The sequence below is a fragment of the Lepisosteus platostomus genome, chromosome 21 (genome assembly GCF_059453375.1).
Source record: "Lepisosteus platostomus isolate fLepPlt1 chromosome 21, fLepPlt1.hap1, whole genome shotgun sequence".
NCBI classification, from domain to species: Eukaryota; Metazoa; Chordata; class Actinopteri; order Semionotiformes; family Lepisosteidae; genus Lepisosteus; species Lepisosteus platostomus.
This window is the reverse complement of record NC_142631.1, coordinates 4,102,431-4,125,264: the sequence shown is the minus strand read 5'-3', so window position 1 is coordinate 4,125,264 and position 22,834 is coordinate 4,102,431. Positions and strand designations below refer to the sequence as shown.

The 22,834-nt window shown below is 41.1% G+C and overlaps 1 protein-coding gene across 5 annotated transcripts in view; it reads left to right on the top strand.

Annotated features, from left to right (window-relative positions):
- The window catches only part of rabgap1 (RAB GTPase activating protein 1), a 145,348-nt gene that overhangs the window by 47,144 nt on the left and 75,370 nt on the right, over window positions 1-22,834 (top strand). For all 5 annotated transcript variants that reach the window (XM_088615292.1, XM_088615293.1, XM_088615291.1 and 2 more), the window contains 3 exons: window positions 1,042-1,210; window positions 3,476-3,569; window positions 12,160-12,310. In XM_088615292.1, coding sequence (XP_088471418.1) covers window positions 1,042-1,210; window positions 3,476-3,569; window positions 12,160-12,310 — 414 coding nt within the window. The remainder of the gene's footprint in view (window positions 1-1,041; window positions 1,211-3,475; window positions 3,570-12,159; window positions 12,311-22,834) is intronic.

Here is a 22,834-nt window from a genome sequence, read left to right as displayed (position 1 = left end):
GGAGGATTATTAATGACACTGGTATGTTTCATAAAATGTGATCTAAATATCTTCTGAGGACATTTTCTATAAATCTGAAGAATGGCCTTGACAATTATCATGAGTGTTTTTCTTCATAGCGGCCTGTAAAGAACCTACTATCTCACGAGGTGCCTTGTAAGAATGAACTCCAGAGAGTCTACCCTTGGGACTGTATTAAATTTGAATCTCTTGGAGTGCCATTGAATTATTTCAGTGCAGCCATAGAACGAGGCCAGGATTAGTGGTTTAGAGCTCTTTTTCGTTGTAGGCAATGCTGCCGAAAAAATAAGAAACCAATGTCCTGAATTGAAGTGCAGATCCTGTATTATTGGAGCAGGAAGGTCATTTTCCAAAGCATCCACTTAGAAACTGCAATATCTGTTTCACCCACTTTATTCTGTGTTTTTGAACACCTTAATATCCTTGATGTCAGAAAGAACTAGTTACTGGTGCTATTTGTTTTATTGGAATTATACTGACCTCTGGGTTCCAGTTGTAAAACGGTCATGTTTAAAACCTATCCTGTGGAAAAAAAATCTGAAAACTGGAAAAAAAAAAACGGTTTGTCTTGGCCCGGCACTGTGACTGTGGAGGTTTTAACCTTTTCAACATTTTGTCCCTTGGGTAGCATCTAACATTAATGAGAAATACATTTCTGACATTTCTTTTTTTTTCGGAAAATGTTGAATATGAAGAAAACAGCAGCCTTGGTTTGATGTTTGTCGGTGGCAGCTAAGAACGGTAAAAATTAACCCAGAGATAACCCTTTCACACATCTCACATTAGAAAATCTTATCCCAAAATACATTTTTTCAAATTACAATGGCAGATGTGTTCACTCTAGGATTGAGCTTTAAGTGAAATTGGTTTTTTTGGGGGGTAAGAACTTTGTTTTACACTCCTGTGGTTCTGCAGTGCTCTGCTTTGCTTGTTGAAGGATGATTTACCGACCCTAAATGCCACCTCCAGGTTCCCAACCTTTTGTTTACAGTTTTGCATCAAAGTTCCTTCTGATTTCAGATGGATCGGAAGGACAGGAAGAGTAACGCAGACACCCTCTATGAGGTTGTGAGTCTGGAGAGCGAGACGGAGAGGGAGCACAAGAAAACCACAGCCAGCCCCTCCATCCCTCAGTCCACATCCCAGAGCTCAATGATCCCCTCGCCCCCTGAGGATGACGAGGACGAAGGTAGGCCCAGGCACACTGTATATCCAGCGGCACCTGCTGTTGGACCTGTTCACCATTGCAAGCGTGGGCGCCGACTATTCAAATTCTGGGGGCTGGGGGAGCCAAAAAATTCACACCCCCTCCCATAACGTTTTCAGTCTCTATAAGTTATCTAAATGCACAAGGTGAAGTCCACTTAAAAACATTCAACTATTTTTTTAAGTCCAGATGAATAACAAAAGCTCCACTTTTGTGCCCTTGTTTTTAAGCTGTTATTTTATTACTGTACCTGTTTAAAAATACAGTAGCATTAATGTTTAAGAGTGGTTTATAGAACAATGCCTTTTGCTTAATCTAGAGTAAAATAAAAATGACCATGCTTTTGCATTATGCGTAAAGTGTTAGCTGGATTAAACTCGGTTTGCTGATGTACTGTAATGGAAATGACTGCAGCGGGGATGCAGAGAGTGTTCATCTTGTTGGACAGAATGGGTGCAAACCCGTATCGTCACTCCGAGCCGACCTGATCATTGCATTCTTCACAGAGCTGATCAGGTCACGGAAGGGGTGCCGTCGAATTTCTACGAGTCTCCACGCCTTGTTTTAGCTGGTCAGAGTAGGAATAACGAGTTGGGCCACTCCAACAAGCAAGAAGAGCTCGAACAGCAGGTGACAGGTGTTCCACAAGGCTTTGAAATATCTGTCCAGTTCCATTGATCTAGCGGGTTTCCCTTCGTAGCTGAGGTTATGTCTAGGGTTTTGGGGTTTTGGTATTGATCTTCACATCCCACTAGTTCCAACATTTCTTTTTAGTACGAATAGGAATCTGGGAGCTGCCCTGGCCTGGACAGGTGATCCAGAAGCCAATTGGTCACTATGATCAAGGAGTGGCCATGTTGCCAATAGGCTAGAGTTATCAAACAAGTGTGACAGCATGGGACACTGTGCTGTAGTAGGTACCTTTCATCAGATCAGATGTGACACTGAGGTTCTTATTCCATGCTTATTAAAGATCCCATTGCCTGTTTAGGGGTATAACCCGGGTTCCCTAACAGATTCCCACTGGGCTTATACAGTTTACCCATGTTCAATTAATGAAGCAATTCCTTATGTCTCCTGCTGATTGCTGTGTTGCATCCAGGTGGGCAGTGCTTCATAGGTGGTTGAAGTGGGTCCCCTCGTATGTGTGAAATGCTTTAAGGCTCCTTTGGAGTGAAATTTAATAAATGCAAAACATGAACCATAATCCAAACAAGCAATCAAACTAAATGTTGCCTGCTTATTCTGTTTTGGCCAGTGGTTAGATATTTTTATACTCGGGTGTATATATATGTATTTTCTAATATGAAATATGATGTTGGTTGTTGTACATTTAAAAGAAAAAAACAATGCAAAACAGTGCCCATAGCAGCAATTAGCACTGAGTTATTTAAAAGCTGCATTGCACAATTGTAGCATTGCTGCAGCTACAGGATTCATGCATAGTGTGCTCTCTCACGGCAGACACAGCTGACATGTGACTAGCCAGTTTGAGAAAATCCACGTCTCCGAGATCTCGTTGGAACCCTGAGGTCTGGAAACCAAGTAGCACGATGTCAAACAGTTTACCATTGTTTTTTCAAACTTTTTTTTCCCCCAGAACTTGCTGTATCCTAGTAGGCAGAGACCACATCGTTTCCCTTAAATAGTGTTAGAAGGGATCATTTCTCCCGCCTTTAAAATTCAACTCATTTGGACCGACCTGTCCCATTGGAACCCAAAAAAAAAAATTTGACTACATTTCGGCAGTGCTTTCTGAGCTCCTTCCTCCCTGCGAGAAACAAAGTGCTGTTGAATGTCTTTGGTAACAGAAACCTCCACAGCCTCATGTGCTCAGGGGGCTCCAGGTCAAACTTGGAATTAGATAGATAGATACGTTATTGAACCCGTGAGGGAAATTGCAGTGCAACAGCAGCTTAACACAGACAACACAGCAACAGTGTAACGAATGATACAATAATAATAATAATACAATACATACAATACAATCAGTACAGTGAGGGGTGCACTAAAAGAGTTACTCACAGTCCGGACACACAAAGAACAAACTAGAACGGAACAGTACACAGAAAAATCGTATCACACATATGAATATAAATATAGATGTAAATCTAGATATAAATATGAATGTCTTGCACGGGTCCCTGTGTGTTTGACTGGCATCCCGGGCAGCCTCCACCACTTGATGTGTTCCGTCAGTGTCTCTCCAGTCACCCCTGCGCCTCTGTGTTCCTGTGGTTTTCCTAGACAACGACGAACCGTTGCTGAGCGGCTCTGGGGATGTGTCGAAGGAGTGTGCCGAGAAGATACTCGAAACGTGGGGGGATCTGTTGTCGAAATGGTGAGTGGGGTTCTTTTCCGGAGCGTCTGTGCTCCTACACGTTAAACCACGGACATGCACTTTAGGTCACTTTTTTTTGTTTCCTACCGCTGGATTTCCTTTCCAGGCGCTTGGTGTTCCCTTGCACAGGCACGTGGTCAAAATTACCGCTCGCCCATTATCTTGTTCAAATCAAATCCTTGCTTTCGTTTTCCAGGCGTTTCTGTACACTGGCACCACGGTGCTCAATCACATTAATAAAAAAAACAGCACAGCTGCAGGAAATACGGGCTGTTCCCCAACAAGTAATGACAGATTTAATCGAGTTCAGATATTGAGGGGTGCCATGTTTGTCTGAGCCAAAATGAGAAATTAGCTAGGACACCAGGGTTAACATTATTACTCTTAGGATCAGGGATCTTTAATGACCAAATAGCTAGGACATCTTAACCTTAGCATTTCATCCAAAGGACTGTATCTCTTACAGCACTCTAGTCATCATACTGGGGCATTGGTTTGGAAATTAGTGTCCAGGGGGGAGATCTCCACCTACTGGTCCACCCACACTGCTTATATCTGCAACCTGGTTCTCCGATTCTAGTACTGACCAGGCTCGGCCTGCTCACCTTCTCCAATCTGACAAAAGTCAGGCTTTACGGTGGTAGTGCTGCTGTGTGGCTGGCCGTTAATGGAGGAGTTCTTGAGTAAACCAGATTGCACAAGCCCAGTCTGTGAAACGGGCAGTCTTAAACATGCTCACTAACGCACGAGGAAACACAAAATCATGTAGTAACCGAGTACAAATTAAAGTCTTATTGAATTTGCATTGCTTTTCAAAGGTCGGACTGTGTTTGATGGCAAGCGATCAAGCTATTTAAGGCTTGCATGGAGTATTTTTCTGAAAAGGGGGCTCCCAGCACGATAGGTTATTTTCCTCCAAAGTTGTTGTGCGAACAGACGAAAACTTGTGTTCTAAACTAACAGTAACATTTTCAAATTTAGTAATTGTCTCTTTATCTCCATTGTGGCTGCTCTCTTTGTTGAAAGTAATGTGGATTGACCTAATTGGTGATGAGTCCTCCTATTCTAATCTGCTTTTTCCCTTGCCCCCAAGCTACCCTTCATGTGACACCTATCATAGGATGCCATAAATGCTGAATGATTTCCTTGTGATTCATTGTTTAAGAGCAGCAGTGAAAACTAGAACATTTCAAGGCACACTGAAAATAAAAGCACTGTCATGTAGTCTAGATGAAATTATATGCTCCACTGCCATTGTATTGAGGCCATGGTGATGTGAAAGTGTATAGTTATCGGAACACTAACCTGCTGTGTGTATATGGAGGTGTCGGGTGATCTGAACATTAGCTTGTGGTCAGAGGTGGCCATCAGAGCATCATCAGACTTAGAGAGAACTTCTGTCCCATTTAAATCTGCTTTTCACTTAGATGTAAAAAACGAAAAAGGACACTTTTTTGTCCTTCACAATTTTGCCAGAACTTTCTCCTACAGTTTAAGTTTACCTTATTTGGAATGGCAGAACAGTACTGAACATTTTTTTTTTTCCAGGCGACTATGCAGTCCTGGTCAGGGTGCTTTTATAGTTGAATAGCAAGTGTATTTTTCTCAGTATATCAAATAGCATTGCATGAGAGAGGTATGTGAATCTGTTGACATACGTAAAATTTACAATCTTCTCTGCTGCTGGCTTGTTTTTTTTTTAAACCCAGAAGAGATTTGAGATTTCACCAGGTCTCCAATCATCTGGGCTTTCCTCAAAAGTCGCCTAAAATGTCTTTTCCCTTAAAATTTCAGAATATAGCTTGTTTGTTTAACATTTAGCTGCTGAACAAATGCGAAGAATCACTGTGGAATTTCCAGTGAAGCTTGATAATACAGCTACTTTTCCAGGCTCAGAAGGGAAGTGCTTTAGGGTCTGCAAAATTTGCTCATTTTAGAGTTTGAAGTGCTTATCAAGCTTGGAAAAAACATCGTTGTTTCACTTCATAATAGAATAGATACAAAAGAGCAGAGCAATTTTATGAGGCCAAAATATTGAGATATTTCTGATTTACTGTATGTTTAGCCATAAGCATTTCTCCTTAGGTGAATTTTGGATAGCTTGGACAACTTTTCTTATGGATGCTTTACTAAAATGAATGCTTCAGGCTAGCTTATCTCTTATTATATTGTCATATTGTCCTTCTTGGTTTGAAGGTAGTTATTATTGTTGTTACCAATCCAGGTACGTCAATGTGAGTTGAAAATCAGTCAATAGCACATTTTCCACTTGGATATTAAATAGGCAGTGCTTAATCATACCGATAAACCTGAACGCTGTCTTGTAGGGGGATCATGAAATATGAGAGCTAAACCCTCTTAAAATGAGCATTTTTATGTGCATCACTCAGTTTTTTACAAACTTTACAACTGAGGACAGCATTTTAAATAAACAACAGATCTGAGCAGTTATACTAACAATAATTTGATAATATCAAATATCTGTGTAATGTGTGTGATTTAAATGCAAACATTGCTAAAAGTTTTTAACCCCTGCATCCTAAATTAGAGCGGTCAAGGGAATCAGTTAAATTCAGACACTGAATCATATTCTCACTCCTCTTTGCTATTCCCAGCCCCATGCATTTGATTAAAACATCGAGTATTATTTTTTCTAAAAAAAAAAAAGCTTGGGAATTTAATTAAAAGGATGCTAAAAATAACATTTTCATTAGTTGCCTTTTTGCACTCTTTTCTCAGGCTTGGAAAGTTCATTAATCTTTTGCACATACAGTCTGTGTCGGAGTGAAATGAGACCAATCCCAGGGTTACTAACCCTTATAGTCTGAGGCAGTTAGTCTTTCTTTGAAAAAAGAATGCAGAGGTCGGGTCTGCACTGAAAGGGTGCTTTCGTTTTCTTTCTGTTTGGGGGGGGGTTGCACTTCCCAGAGATAGCTTTTTAGTTGGAATTAAAAACTCTGCTTTTCCGGCTGCAGAAAATTTGTCTCCACGCCTGGCAGCATTTAAGAATGGAAGATACGCAGGTGTTGAGTAACTGCTATCGTAGAACAAGCACTGATAAAGCATGCAGGAGGAAAAAGATGTAAAACTGTGAATGCAGCATTCTGAGCACAATGGGAGAATGTAATTCACGAATGTTTGTTTACTTTGAAGTTAAATTGATTCCCTTCTGGCCTAATTATTGTGTGCGAAGAAAGCTTTCTGAGGAAGTATCCCAGCACACAACGTTCCAGAGCAGTTGGCGAGCATTTCTAATAGCGGCCTGCATATTGTTCCCTGAAGACTGGAGGGAAATCGCTTTGATCTTCCCAGTGTAAATTAAAGAGGCTGCCGTGAGAGGCCACCTGAGACTGTCTATTCCTAGAACTGCATTAATAGAATCCGGAAATGTAAAAATGGGCCGTGCAGCCTTTATCTTCATGGCGCATTATTGCGGCAGTGTAATTTTTACCGCGAGCCTCCAGAAAAAAAAGAATCCAAAACCGTCGGCTCTCGTGGAGTGCCAGCACACTCCCAACACTAAGACGCCACACAGAAACAGGCTGAATCCAAAGCTTTTCAGCTGCCATCTTCCTCGGGGTCGTCTCTCCCTCTGCCCACTTCTTATGAAGATTTTGTGGAATGTGTTGAGGATCCACGGGAGGGACAGACGACGCTTTGCAGAGGACCGCGTCATTGTTACAACCCTGTTCCTCGTGTGAGGGTTTTCCCTCAACGGGAAGAGCTATTCTTCTGAATGGGAAGTCAGAGTAGGGCGCTGTGTCAGCATGCGTAGGCTGAAGGTTGGTTCCACTCCGAAAAGAAAAGACACATTCCAGTTGAGGAACTTTCTTCAGGTGTGAAGAGGCTGGGAAGCACACCTGAAGAAGTCTCCACTGCCGCAAATCTTGTCTCTTTTCCTTTCCTTTCAAACCTTAAACCTCCACCCGTTCCATTGATTTTTTTTAAATAACATGCGAGATATTGGATGTATTCAATTATTTGACTGCATGTCGTAACACAGTCATGGTTTGATAACATTTCAGGGGTTTCTTTTCACTGTTTGTCACAAAGCTTTTTGTGTTTTGAGCCTGATGGGATTGCCATTAAAGAGGCAGTAAGGTTGAAAAGCAACTTCAGTATACGTATCGGTTGTAGGATATCCCTTGCAATACGCAGTGATACCCCTGCATTAACCTGGAATTGGATGCTGTCGGATTCGAAGCTTTGAATTGAATTGAACTGAAGCGCAAGATGAAATGCGGTGTCCAGTTGTAGGTAGCCTTCTCCTGTAGTACGTGCGAATGCGAACAGTTTTTCTCGTCAACGAAGATCAACAAATCGGTTTTATGGTCAAGACTCGGCGATGAACATTTACGAGATAGGCTGATTCACGTGATATCAGGCGTAATGTTTGACGTTCTGGTCTCTGCAGAACGCTGTCAGTGAAGCAGCCAGAATGAAGAACTTCAGAAATAACCTTACATGATGTCAAGTACATTGTGTAAAGTTAAGCAACATGTTTCAAATAACAATTTCAGTTTCAATTATTTTTTTTATATTTGTATGTGTATGAATGTGGCCCATTGATTAGCGTATTTGATCAAATGTGAACCCCCTATTCATTTGAGTTTTAAGGTTTTAATTGGGGAACTGCTTTAAGGTTTTAATTGGGGAACTGCAACATATGCTGCACACATGACCCAAAACCGCTGAATGAAAATGCATCATAAACTGTAGTCTGTTTTCATTCCACTTGTTTCTTTTGGTTGATAACTTCTGAAAGTTACAAAAACTAAAGCGCTTTCCAATGAAAAGCTGTTGATAGTCTTAACATGTGGCTGACAACTTTAAATAGATTCAGTTTCCTAGTTTCTTTCTCAGCAGATGATGAAATGCTGCTGTTGAGTATGTTGCTCTTAAATTCCTTTTATCCCGTGCCTAAATGTCCCCCAGAAGCCATGTCACATTAGTGGTTTTTTTGCTACATCTTGAATGTGGCTGCTCTGTATTGCTCAAGAGGATGAGAGGCAATGACTGTTTTTGAATTGGCACCCAGAGTGTTTTAGGAATATTTTTAAACATGTGCAAATTTGTTTTCTTATTTCTATACGCCCGCGTTATGAGCAGCACACTGTGAAGAAAACCGTTCCCATGTCTTATGAGTGAGACTCTGCTTTTTGTCAGGGTTTGATCAGAGCTGTTGCTGGACAGATGGCCAGCCGGTCAAAGACCAGGAAATTATTATAATAATTGATAATTGCTTACACTTACATAACGCTTTTCTGGACACTCCACTCAAAAGTGCTTTACTGGTAGTGGGGAATCCTACTACCACCACCAATGTGCAGCCCCACCTGGATGATGCAACAGCAGCCAGAGTGTGCCAGTCTGCTCCCCACACACCAGCTCTCAGTGGGGAGGAGAGCAGAATGATGAAGCCCATTCAGAGATGGGGATTATTAGGAGGCCATGATTGGTAAAGACCAATGGGAAATTTGGCCAGGTAACACGCCTACTCTTTTAAAAAAAACGCCCAGGGATTTTTAATGACCACAGAGAATCAGGACCTCGGTTTTATGTTGTGTCTGAAGGATGGCGCCATTTGTCAATGAGGAAAGACACAGTTCTTTACGTTACAGTTAAATTCCAGTCTTTTGAATATCCAGCGTTACCCATTTTTGGGCCACTAAAAATGTATATAGTGTAATACACTGCCTGCACAGAGGTATAGCATTATGGGGGAAAACTGTTGCACAAAACCTTGTTTTCTGTATGGGTATTCTTCAGTGACAGCTGGCGATTGTTGGTCTTGGCAACAAGATTGTTATAAACTCTCCTCGCTTGTTACGTGAATGTTCCCAGCTTGTCTTGTTTTTCAACACAAACAGTCTTAAGAGTCTCCTAGAAATGTGGATATTTATTTCTAGATTTTTCTTGTGCAAAGCTCTCTTGCCGTGGCCCCTCGTCCTGCCCCCACCCCCAATCTTCTCAAATACAGGTCGCTAGGTCGTTGCCCATTTCTTCACACACAGCCTCTTTAAAGTGACATCAGTTTGTTTCATAAGCTACAGCTGGGTTGTGTTGTGAAATATGCAGTAACCTCAACAAGTGCCAAAACTGAATTAATCCATACTTGTGACCCAATTATTTTAACCCTCCCCCTTCTGTAATCTTCAAACAAGCAAAGATTTACAAGCTAACTTGGTAGATTCATTACAGTGCTTTTTTTCCCCATTAATACAAAGCAAAATACTAGTAAATATGTTTTTTGGTAATACATAACCCATGCATAGTGTGACTTAATTGATATTCATTGCATACAAAGAAAATTTGAATAAACACGCAGAATCGTTTACTCCCCTATCAGCTGGTTCCAATTCCTAGAGATCATGAGCAGCAGAAACTGGCACATTGCAACAGATGACTTGAACTAATCCACTTCACAGAAATCCTTTCCTGCCTGATTGAACGTTCTGAACTAGGCTCAATCTAGCACAATGGCATGTGATGCCTATAGCTATGGTCCTCAATAGCTAGGGATCTCAGGATCCAACGAGGTTCCAGGTGGTTGGGGCCACCTAAAAAGGGACATTAGACTGAAGCAAAGGGGCCTTCTAGTTTGTATTTTCTATCTTGTGTTTGTGACGTTATCTTTGAACTCCTTATGGATGAAGTCCATGCTGGACTGGGGTAGAATTATGCACCTAAGTGAGGCAGAAGAAGATCTTTCTTAATGAGAAAAAGGCTCATCTGATGAACTTCAGGGTAAGGCATTTTGTGCATTAGGGACTACTGCAGAAGATGCCCCCTTTTTTTTTATCGTGATGACCTTATGCACTTGAGTGAGACCCCTGTGATTGGAACGACATTCCAGGGACATCAAGTAGTGGGGATTTGCATGTTGGACATGCTGAACAGAGAGCTGCTGACCACATAGAATATATAACCTTGTAAAAGAAAAGCAATTTGTCCTGAAGCTCATTTTTCTCAGTTTTCATGTAGAGAACATTTGTTAAGCTCAGTAATGCCTTTATTTACCCTCCTACAGGCACTATGCTCAGTTCTATAATGATTGCTTTGAACGCTTTCCCCTTTTTATGATTTCTTTCAATGCAATTGTACATACATTTCCATGAATTAAGGGAAAGTGCAGTCTTGAAAAATGGAAACATTGTGTCAGACCCACAGAGCAATTTCAGCGTTGGTCCTTGGGGGTTCTGGAGTCTTGTACTTAACTTGTCTCCCACGCTGATTTCTTTGAACCTGCTTATTTGAGTTCATTACAGAAATCGGAATTGAATCTGCGTACTGGGGTGTTAACTGTGATTTTGTTAATATGGGACGTTGTCTGGTGGGCTCTATTTGCAAAGCTGCTCTTTTATGTACCATGCTTTTATTTTTCTGGGCGTTAATTGGACAGGATTTTCAGGATGGTACCGGAATGTGAAATGCAAATTTAGAACCTGCTCGACTGGTCACTTTTTACTCGCTGGTTTGAGGGTCTCCTCGTTCCATTTTCACATTAGAGCCAACAGCAGGGGCCCGTGGGTTTCAGATCGCTGATCGCGTTCCAGTTGATGAGCTCTGAGATCTTGTGGTTCACGCGCACAGATGCAGGTGTTTATCTGTTCTTGGCCTGTTCTGAGTTTCTATACAGGGTGTGGCAGTGGGGGGGGAGTGTTTTCAGCTCTGACTTTTTTGTGTGCTGTTTTGGTTTCGGTCCGCAGCATCACCACGTCAAGCCCGTGCTTACAGGCCCATCGCACACAATCTCTTAAATGTCTTGCCTTCAGCCATCCATCCATTTTCACTCCCCCTTTGCTGGTGAGGGTCGTATTCAGCAAGCCATGTAGATCAGCCCAGACTTCCCTGTCCCTAACAACACATTCCAGCTCCTCCTGGGAAATCCCCAGCCACTCCCAAGCCAGCCGAGAGATATAAACCCCCCAGCATGTCCTGGGTCTGCCACAGGGTCTCCGCCCAGTGGGACGTGCCCGGAACAGCTCCAGCGCAAGCCGACTGGTGGGCATCCTTATGAAATGCCCAAGCCACCTCAACCGGCTCCTCTCGATCTGGAGGAGCAGCGACTCCACTCCGAGGCTCTCCTCACCCTGTCACGGAGAGACAGCCCGGCCGCCCTGCGGAGAAACCCCATTCCTGCCGCTTCTATCCGCGATCTCGTTCTTTCGGGTTCGTTACCCACAGCTCATGACCATAGGTGAGGACAGGGGCGTAAACCGAGAGCTTTGTCTTCCAGCTCAGCGCCCGCCGACGCTGCCCCGATCTGCTTGTCGATCTCGCGCTCCCCTCTTCCATCCCATGTGATCAAGATCTTGAGATACCCAAACTCCCCCACTGAGGCCTTAAGCCAAGATGGAGAATTCCATAAGGTAGCTGAAGACCAAAAGCTACATGAACCTTTAAATGAAAGACAGGGCAGCATCAGAAAATCCTGGATTCACAGGTTCCCGTGAAAAACCCCGCCTGTCAAGGGGTCCTCGGCATTTTGTGCTGGGGTGGCTGTTGGGAATCTGTTCCAAAAAAATTTGTGTTATCTTCAGGTACACGGAGATATGTCAAGCAGTGTTGGTGGTTGGCTGTGTTACAGGCACCTGAACCTGAGTGTGAGACCCAAGCAGCTCCCCGCTCTGGTGAGAAGTGGGGTCCCCGAGGCACTGAGAGGGGAGGTGTGGCAGCTCCTGGCGGGTTGCCATAACAACGACCACCTGGTGGAGGAGTACAGGACGCTCATCACCAAGGTAGGCCGTCTTAAGAATTCTCCACTTTGATCGCCGAGCTCTGCACAGCCAATAGCAGCTTTCACTTGGATGGGGGTTCTCTTCTTCTGGAAAATGTGTATTTCTTTAATTAGGAATAATTTTAGTGTGCTGTCACTTGGCACCCATTTGTCTTAGGTTATGCCAGTTCCACGTTGCCAATATTCCTTAATTATAGTGTGTATAAATATTTTTTTTCCCCCAAATAAAGTCATATAATTAATTACTTAACTAATTAGGGGTTATTGAGTAATGGAGGCTAAATTATGTACTGAATGTGTTTGTCGTGGATGAGCCAGGATGGGGTGTTCTGCTCAGTTAGATCTTAATAAAAAGTTGTGCATTTCCTGTTATTGGAAAGCCCTTTCCAATACATGCTTTTCCTTTCCCCTTAAAAAACATGAAACGCAGTGCTCGTTTGCAAAGGAGAATTCGGTCTCATTAGATTTTACCTGGAGAAATAAAGAAGTGAACCTAATAATAAAGGATTTAAAAAATAAAGGTCCCAATGTATTAACGGGGCTAAGTTTTGCAAACGTGAGGTTAGGTTTTCATGGAGACACTCCTCTGCATTTGTGAGAATATCTGGGTTTTAATTGCCATGTTTTCTAGTATTGTTGAAACAGCTGGTTCCCAGTTAAAGTACTAAATCACCCCTTGAGTGACAATATTGAAACCTTCTGACAGAAAAGGGTTTCCACCAAGCTTTTGATCTGATTATTCCTTACTGTGCGGAGAGAAGACATTACTTAGCATCTGCGCTAAAGATGTGTGTTGTAACAGGGAGTCCCTTTGGGTTTGTGGATCTCTTGGCTTGAGGCTGATTTGTGTCAGTTTTGTGCAATTGCAAGAGGAATTGATCATTACTTCGCAGTGTTTTTTAATTAAAAAATAAAGCATGTGTGTATCGTCATGGTCGATGAGGGCAAATTTGTAACAAACCCAGACCTTTTTGTTTTCCAGTTTTAACGGAATGGTATCTCGAAAGATAGATTTGCAGTCGAATGTTTGCTGAGGCTGTCATCGGTTCTGTAGGGCAGTGGGTTTTGGTCGGTCCGAGATGCATTATTGGGGGGAATTTTTCTGATTTACAGCAGTGAAGGCAATGAGGCGTAACATGGGCAAGACTGGGTTTACACAGCGAAAAAAATTTTAATGGAAATCAGATAACCAACTCTTGATAACGATTGTGGTATTTTTACGATTTGTCTGATTTTTTTTTTAAAGGAAAGCCAGTTAATTCAAAGTGGGGAAGATAGGATATTCAGACATGTGAACACATTCCCATGGGGGTTGTGTAATGTTTGCTGTGCACCATTATATTGCTGAACAAAGCTACACACATCGCAGTGTTGCACTGGTGTGACTGAGGAGGGTCAGCCCAGTTCAGATCTGGGGTAAGATGATGGGAAGAAGTAAAAAAAACTATTGTGGAGGAGAACAAGTAAATTATCTTTCTTGATCAGTGTTGTAAAATGCAAACATATTTGCACACAATTTCTGTGGTATAATTCGAATAAGAAATTTTGCAGGCATATGTTTCTGTTAGATTTGTATCTCTTTATATGACATTTGGGTTTGAGTTTTGTTTCTGTAAATGTGTACTGACAAAGATGGAAAATTAAGCAAAATGCCTGCTTTTTTCCATCGGTGGAAGGCCTTTTGCCTGCTCTTTTAAAAGTATCCAAAAAAGTGTCCTGTTCTTTTACGGGAAAACGCACATTTGGAGGTATTAATCTATTCGAGCAAAAAAAAAAAAATCTCATTTCTGTAAGCAAAACCGTTTGTCTTATTGCTGTAGTAATAACTTTGGCGAAGGACAGAAACCTCACTTTGCTTCAAAACAAAGATGTTATAATTCCATGAAGAAGGCACCCATCCACATGCCCAGAAAGCCTTTGCTTTTGAGCTGCATCTTGCTTCATGTTCAGCTTCGCAATTAGCGGGAAGATGACCAAGTTTGATATTATCTTCACAGACGGAAAGGCACCGTCATTTAAATATTTTATGTCTTGCGTATTTCTCTGCTGTCGCTTAGACAAGCTCCTCTTACAACAAGACTAATGGATGGGCTAGGGGTTCTTTTAGTGTGTGTCTGAACAGGCACAATGCAAGAGCCGGTATAGCAGACAAAAATAAATCCTACCGAAATCTACTTAATAATTTAGCAATTGAGGTACCATAAACAGTGGATTTCATAGCACGCACTGATCAGTTTACTCTCGATATATAAATATATAACTGTGTTCACTGATGGAGGGAGCCCACCTCAGCAAGTGGATGTTTAATTAATGCAGTGCAGTAGGGAATCTGCCTTTTCACAGAAATAAGTCTTTTATTTTATTTCTGTGCCTTCGACTTTTCCTCTACCATGTTTTTTTAAATTTAAAAGTGATTTTAATCCTGGATTTTAAGATATTGAATTATTTATTATTAAATACATATATTTGAAGTATCATCCCTCTGGTCTTGCATTTGGGATATGGGGCGGAGCGGTGGCACTGTGGCTCAGGATCTGTGCCTGTGGTTGGGAGGTTGCCGGTTCAAATCCCGCGGCCGGCAGAGGAATCCTACTCCTTTGGGCCCCTGAGCAAGGCCCCAACTGCTCCAGGGGCGCTGTACAATGGCTGACCCTGCGCTCTGACCCCCAGCTTCTCTCCCTGTCTGTGTGTCTCATGGAGAGCAAGCTGGGGTATGCGAAAAGATGAATTCCTGATGCAAGAAATTGTATATAACTAATAAAGTGATCTTATGTCACATCTCGGCAAAGGAGAAGGGTTTTGGCTATCTTTGTATTGTATCTGTTTGCTCCAGCAGGGTGTGCTGTTTGGACATTGCACGGCGCTTTAAATTTTGGTACATACTGACATGTTTTTAACAGCTCTGGAGTCTTTTCAAAGCTCATTAGAAACCCAGAGTAGTGTGACTGCAGTGCTATACTCTGTAAAAGCGACTGTTGTCCTTCAAATAATTTTATAGCATTGGAGGTCACACAGCCGCTAATGACTCTGTGAGTCAGGCAGGGGACTGTAAAGAGAGATGAAACTACATATACATAACTAGAGAGGATGCTGATGGACCAAAAAATGAATAAAAGGATTCCCTAAATAGGGGAGATTTTATTAAAGTAGATGCAAAACGCACACAAAAAAGGTTTTTTGTCCTTCTGATGGACAAGAAATGAAGATTGCCGTATTAGAGAAATTTCCAAAATTGTTATTTCTTGCTGCTTTGTAGAGTTGATGGCTACATTACAGTGTCTGCTTACTGTTGCCACATCACAAGCTTGAGAACAACTATATCCAGGGATCTCGGTGAGAGGTGAACGTAGAATAGTAATATACATGAAAGGAGGCTCTCATGATATTTCCCTGTAACAGTGCCTGACAAGAAACCTCACATATCAGCAGTAGGCCTACACTTGTAAAAATGTGTTGTATGCTTCAGAATTTAAATGTCTGGTTGGCAAATTGCAGGTGATGTTGGGTGTTGCGTTGGTTCATTCAGCGCGCCGCGTTTCTGTTAATTTGATTATTACGTAATATTCTGATTAAAGTGGGTGGCACAGTGGCGCATTGGTTGGCATGGCTTCCTCACGGCGCTGCGGCCTTGGGTTCGATTCCGGACCTGGGGTGCGATCTGCATGAGCTCTGTGTGTTTTCTCAGGTTTGCTCCAGGAGCCCTGACTCTCACCCCAATACCCAGAAACATACTGGCGGGTTAATTGGCTTCTGGGAAAATGTTGCCCCCATGTGAATAGGCATGACTGTGTGTCTGCCCGTTGCTTGCCAGGATAGGCTCCAGCTCTGAGCTGAAGGAAAAAGTGAGAAAGTGGATGGATGATGACTTAACCATAGTTATTAAACACTATCAGGACTGGTCATATTCAGGACATGATTAGGAGTGTTATTTCACATCAATCCCATGTAACCTATTATATAGATGACCAATTCTTATTATACTAGTGGTAAGGTAAAAGCAATCAAGTATCTGTCTTGGATCATTTCATAGATAGGTCATGGATATTGAAGGCTGTAGGTTTCATGAATTTGTGTCTATTTTAGATGTGTTTGTTGTTGGGTTTTTCCCCCAAACTCGAGGTTTTGCCGCTGATGGTTATTGGCGTTTGCTGTGTCAGTGGCCCAGTTTCCTTCCTTCATCCAGCGTCGTAAACGAGCTGCTGATAGCTCAGCTCACCACTCGACTGACGCCGCTGATGAAACCAGGGTCTTGCTGTTGGTGATGGTTGAGTGGGCATACGGTATGTGTATTGGGGAGGGGTGGACAAAGATGCAGGTCTGGTATTCTCCTACTTTTAAATCTGCGTCCAGATTCTAACCCTGAACAATTTAAGCGGCTTAGATACCTTTATTCTGATGTATTTCTGTATGTTCTCATGGGGAATTTGCAGTGCAGCAGTTTAGATTCATATTCAAGCAAGACATAGGACCATAAGCAAAACAATACAGATAAAAAAACGGTCTGAAATTCCACTAATCCATTTTTACCAGGTGCCATAAAATGTGTTTGTGGTGTTGGCCCCAAGTTATTCAATAATAGGTTCTCAATTGCAATACATGTACAACAAGAGTCATTTTTGAATTATGCACATCTTCAGTTTGATTACTGTGCTCTTCCATGGAGATCTTCGCTTACTATTGGGATACATGTGTTGCTACATTTGTAGAAATCAAATCAAAGTGTATTTCTCACATGCACAACAATACCGCGTGCAGCGGTAGTCGCTGGCGAGGGAATGCCTTTTCTGCGAGCTCACAAAAAGCAAGAATCACAAAGTTAAGGTTATGTAAAAGAAATTGAAGAAAACTCCAGATGAATAGAACTGCTATGTGTCCATGGTGTATGCGATATAGTAGTGCAGTTATGCTGAATACAGTGAAACCTGTGTGTCCATGTAGCCATTCCAGGTGATTTGCTAAAGGAGCTGCAGGTAGGCTACTTAGCAGTCTTATTGCCTGGAGGTAGAAGCTGTTCCATAGTCTGTTGGACTTGGACCGAATGCTTCGGTACCGTTTACCAGACGGTAGGATGGAAAACAGTTGCTGTGGTCCGCTCTGTGTGAGAGCTGTTGGGGAGCCTCTGTGCGTGTAGAGTCTTCCCTCGTCGTGACTCAGCTGTGTCTCTGGCTTTGGCAGCCCTTTTACTCCATGAGCATCCCTTTTTTGTTTTATTTGTTTTTCTTGAAGCGCGAGTTAAAAACTCCCAAAACAACGAACCTTCTAAAGTTGAGGCTCACTGTGGCGTTTTCTAACTGAGGCTTTGTGGGCAGGCACTGCTTCCTGTTTCATGTGGTAAGAGTTTCCTGTTTATTTTTACAGTGGTTAGAATCCTACATGTAGCACCAAATCTGTTTATTCAATTAAGTCAGGGGTCACTGCCCCCTGACACTCCAGTTGCATTAGTACAAAAGGAAGCTGTGTATTAAATCAGCATTCATTTATTGTAGAGGAACAAGTAATAGGTTTATTCCACGCTGAAAAGAGAAGAAAGAAAACACGCCGTCTTCGGGTTGTTCATTTAACGTATTTACTTTTCAAGTGTCTTAATCCACCCTATGTTGTTTGTGACAGCAGTAAACAGTAAATTAATTTTTCATAAGCACGGGACTGATCACAGGTTCAAATCTGGGTAAAACAACTTAGATTTTAAGGGTATTTTTATATTGCAATTTTTCTCATGAAGATAAAAGTATTGAAAACGATTGAGAAGGTGTTGTCCCTGCTCTTCAGGAAAGTTAACTTTTAAATCTTTGACTCAGTTGGGTTCGCTGATTAAGGATTTTCGGATTGATTGCTAAGGCTACCGAGATTGGAGCACTCAGATGAAGCCCTGCTCTGAAAATGACTTGAGGTGTCTGGTACAGTGAGCTCGGGATTAGTGTGACACTCTAGGGATAATGCGATCACTGCTAATGCATGAATGATATTAACATATCATACAGCTATAGCACAGAAAATAGTTATTAATAGTGCATGGATCAAGTGACATTTGGGATCTGATATTTTAGTGGAAATGCTTTGTAGTGTAGCAATTTTCAAAAGCCTTAGCCTGTAGTAGTTTTAAGGTTAATAGGTCATGAGACGGGCCTAACAGCATCAATGATAATGCTGAAAATCTAAATTAATATTGCTGGAGCGAAAATGACTTATGGTTGTACTGGTTTGCCAGGCTTCAGTGGAGATTCACAGAGGTTACCTTAAGGTAAGGGCATTAAGTCCTCCTTCATCACCTCATATGTCAGTGCAGGTCCATCTCCTGCTATGTGTTCACCCATCCAGGCCTGTCTGCCTGAAGACCAGTAACTCAGGAGAATCCACTGAACAGCTTCATTAGCTGAGAAGGTGATGCAAGGATTATTATTATTATCTGGCTGCATGTGGTCAATATGACTTTGCAGTAGATATTCTTAAATTAGAGAGGAAGAGCAGGGAATATATCTTGAGTGCACCTGTTACATTTAATCAACCAATAATAGATCAACTCCTGATTTAGCTGAAGCTATTTGGATTTTTGGAATTATGAGATCATTTTTGGCAGTTTATTTACATGCCTGCACATAGAGTAAAATTAAAAACATGCGAAATCACACCGTTGTGCTGCTTGTCATGACTTGCATCACTTTTGTTGGGAGTTACATATCATGGTGAACATAGCCTCTTATAAGAACATTGTGCCGTTGCACCAGTGTATTAGACAAATGTGCGAGAGTATTACAAAACTGAATACAGAGGGCAAAGAATAAAATTTTATCTTGGTTTGTACATGTGCATTTGATATTGTGAGACATTTGATAACCTGTTGTTGTATAGATCTTGAGATTTGAAGGGTGCACTTTTAAAAAGATTTGAAGGAACAAATTTAGTTGTGAAAGCAAACCTTTTTTGTTATTATGACATGCAGTATAACATTTAAAGCAAAACACTGTTCATTGAAAGCCTAACTTTAGAATTTTGTTTAGTGGCACAGTTAAATCAAGGCATTATTCTGTTCATTTTAAGATTGTTTTTCAGAAGCATGGACATTTGATTATAATCCTACCATTTAAAACAAAACAAATTAACTTAGATACTTAGGTTGTTTCATTTTTTAAAGTTTGTTTAGTTGCTAAAAAAAGATTTTGACTAGAACATATAGTATCTGTATGTATGGTAAAAATAAAAAGCATTGCACAAATATACAAAATAACTTTTTATGGCACATACATATGTAAGTATAGTCAAATATAGCTACATATTTTACATCCAGAGTGTTTGTTGCAGAAGAACAGAATTCTTGGTTCCTCTAATCCTGAGTAGGATAATGGAAATACCAGGCCTGTTATAGTGCCAGTACACAGCACGACAATATTGATTGAAAATTCAATCCTATAAATATAGCAGCAGTCAGATAGTTAACTTGCAGGATAAGAAGTCTCTGAATTCTATCCTGAGTCTGTGTTTTTACAGTACACTAGAGATCTGTGGGTTTTTACAGGTTGCTGTTAGAGGTTATTGTTTAAAATAACTTTAACTGCTCATTCATTTTTATTGCATTAGTCTTATGATGTTGTTACAACAGCTTTAAATAGAAAACATGTTACTTGCGTGACTGTTGTCACACTCATGATGTGATAATGCTGTAGCAGTGTTTTTCTAACCTTAAAGAACTCTCCTTCTTTAAATGATTGATAAAGAGTGTTTGGCCATCACAGAGCTTTTTTGTATCTCAAACCAAAAGCACAAGGTGGGTGTCGGATCTGTTTTCAGATGACATGGAAGTTTGGTGCATGAAGGATTTCACTCCTGTTGGTTATAAGATCACTTATTCAATTTCTTGCATTAAGAATGTGTCTTTTCACATTCCCCAGCGTGCTCTCCATGAGACACACAGGCACACAGACAAGGAGAGAGAAGCTTTGTACCAGAGCGCAGGGTCAGCCATTTATACGGCGGCCCTGACGCAGCTGGGGTGAAGGGCCTTGCTCAGGGGCCCAACAGAGTAGGATTCCTCTGCCAGTTGCGGGATTTGAACCAGCAACCTTCCAGTCACAGGGGCAGATCCTGAGCCACAGAGCCACCACTCCGCCCCTTTGGATCCACGTTGGCGTTGGGTAGCGTTGGCTGGGGAATTAGGTGGAAATTTGAACTACAGATTTACATATTGAGAGACACTTCTTGGCTTAATTGGAAAGATGGTTGAAATGGAACACAGCAATGACACTGATCACAAAAACATTTATCTGGTGCATCATGAAAAGAAGAAGCTATTCACGCACGTGTGTATATAATAAATAAAAACAAGAAAACTACAGGTTTTTGCTCAATCACATGGCTAGCATTTACATTTAAAAATAAGGGGATAGTGTTTTCCTTAAAACAGCTGTTTAGTTTTCGTGGGCTTATATTCAGGGCAGTTTTTGGCTGCTTCATTGCTTTCTCTTTGATCCTGGTATTGTGATACGGAGCCATTATAAAACCAACATTTTTCTTTAGAAAACGCCACACCTGTGCTACAGACATTCACCTTTGTCTCGAAGGAATCCTCCAGTTGGGTTTTTCTGTGAAATTCTGCTGCTCTGCTCTGTTTAGTGTTAGGCTTTAGTCATCAATAAAGCTGTGTTACTAATTGAATATCTGGTGATGTGTGTCAGTGAGTCCTGCACATTGCATAACCATTGTAAATCGTGTAATTATGAGTACGTTATACCGTCTCGTTTTTGCATTTATCTTTTAGAATATGGAAATGTAATTTACTCCTGTAGTTTTTTTTTTTGCTTGAGGCACTGTCAGTCACTTAAATACTACTAGCCAAGTCATCAAGGTATCACCGTATGGTGCAGAGTAGTGATGCACTGGACTGTGTCACTTCAGCAAATTAAAAATGACTTTGAAAACCAATTTTGATTAAATGATATTCCCGGTGTGAAGAAAGCTTGCGAGAAATGAAATCTTCCTTCCAGATTGAATTACAGCACTATAATCCTGCAGTTATCACAGTAACATTTTTTCCTACACAATGAAATTGTGTTGTTAATGCTGGCAGGGTTGATAGTGAGACGAAACATCCCAAATAGCCATTCTAATGCCGATAAAAGTAGTTGGATCTTGTTTGTCAACACTGAATTGTTCAGAGTTAAGTTGACAAGCTCACTGACTACTTTGATTAAGCAGATGATCTTAAGCTTTGAAAGAAAAATGCTCTAGACTACAGGTCTGCAGCCTTTCAGAAAGGGAGTGCCAAGACTTAGCTCATGCATTTGTTTTAATGGATTTGTGTGCCATCAATGCTTTTCATGTCAGTAATAGCCCTACTTACATTTTGATCAATTAAAATTTAATATTAAAACATTTTTGACCCATAGTGATCTTTACAAATTCCTTCTGTTTTCCGACCATAGCAAGGGCATCATCACAGAAAGTATATTTTCAGAATGATTGGTAAATGTCTTCGCTATATGTGTATGTGTTTAAGACAAACAAGCTCTGTCTGAATTCCATCTCGGTCACAAGAATCGCTAATCGCGGAACATCGTTCATATCTACGCACTCATCAAGAGCAACACTAAATTCTTTTACATCTTTTAATGCCAATGTCTGTTATTTGTGAACATTCAGCCATTTGATTTATGGTTCTCTCCACCGATCTAGCAAACAGTTAAGCCTTGTCTGCCTCATCCTTGGAAGTTTTTTGTCGTGTTTTGTCTGAAAATGTCATTAGACATTTGATGTGTGGCAAATGATGCTCTCACAACAACAGCGCGGTCTTTATGTTGAACAAATTGACATTTATTTCTCGGAAAGATAAACGAACATTTTTTTTTCATAATGTAAGACTTTACACTTAAATGTGAAAAATATGATCTATTGCACCAATTATGAACTTTATTGTGAAACCAATAGAGTAGCCCTGCTTAAATAATGCACTAAATAAACCAAGTTAACAGATTTTTTTTCTACGCCAAAGAGCATTGGGTAGCATGTTGTAGAGAATTACAGAACAATTGAGCATAGTTTTAAATATTTTTAATGTAATTCTTCATGGTTAAGTGGTTCATTGCATGAGCCTATTAAAATCTGTTCTGTATGTTGCCGATCACTGCTCTAGACGATAAGAGTTCGCTTCTGCTAACAGTCAAAGCTTTCATAGTTTACATACACTACTTTTTTTAATGGACACCTTTCTGCCTTTGGTACAATTTAAAGAGGTTGTTTCTGGGCAAAAGTTCATCATGGGGGAGGAGTAAAAAACCTTAAAACACACGTGACGCCAGACTCTCGCCAGACTCGCATTATATGACCAGGGATAATTTTCCTGTTTTCTCTTTTTGGAGGATGTCACAGTTTTTGTGTTTTGGTGCAGATCTTCATCATCTGGAGAGTCTTTTTGTGAATTTGTGTGCCAACATTGGATAATTTGATGCATTCTCCTTGTTTGTTAAAAATCAACATACAGTGTGTTATGTTCTGAATACTGTTAAATGTTGCATCTCTGAAAACATCAAATTAC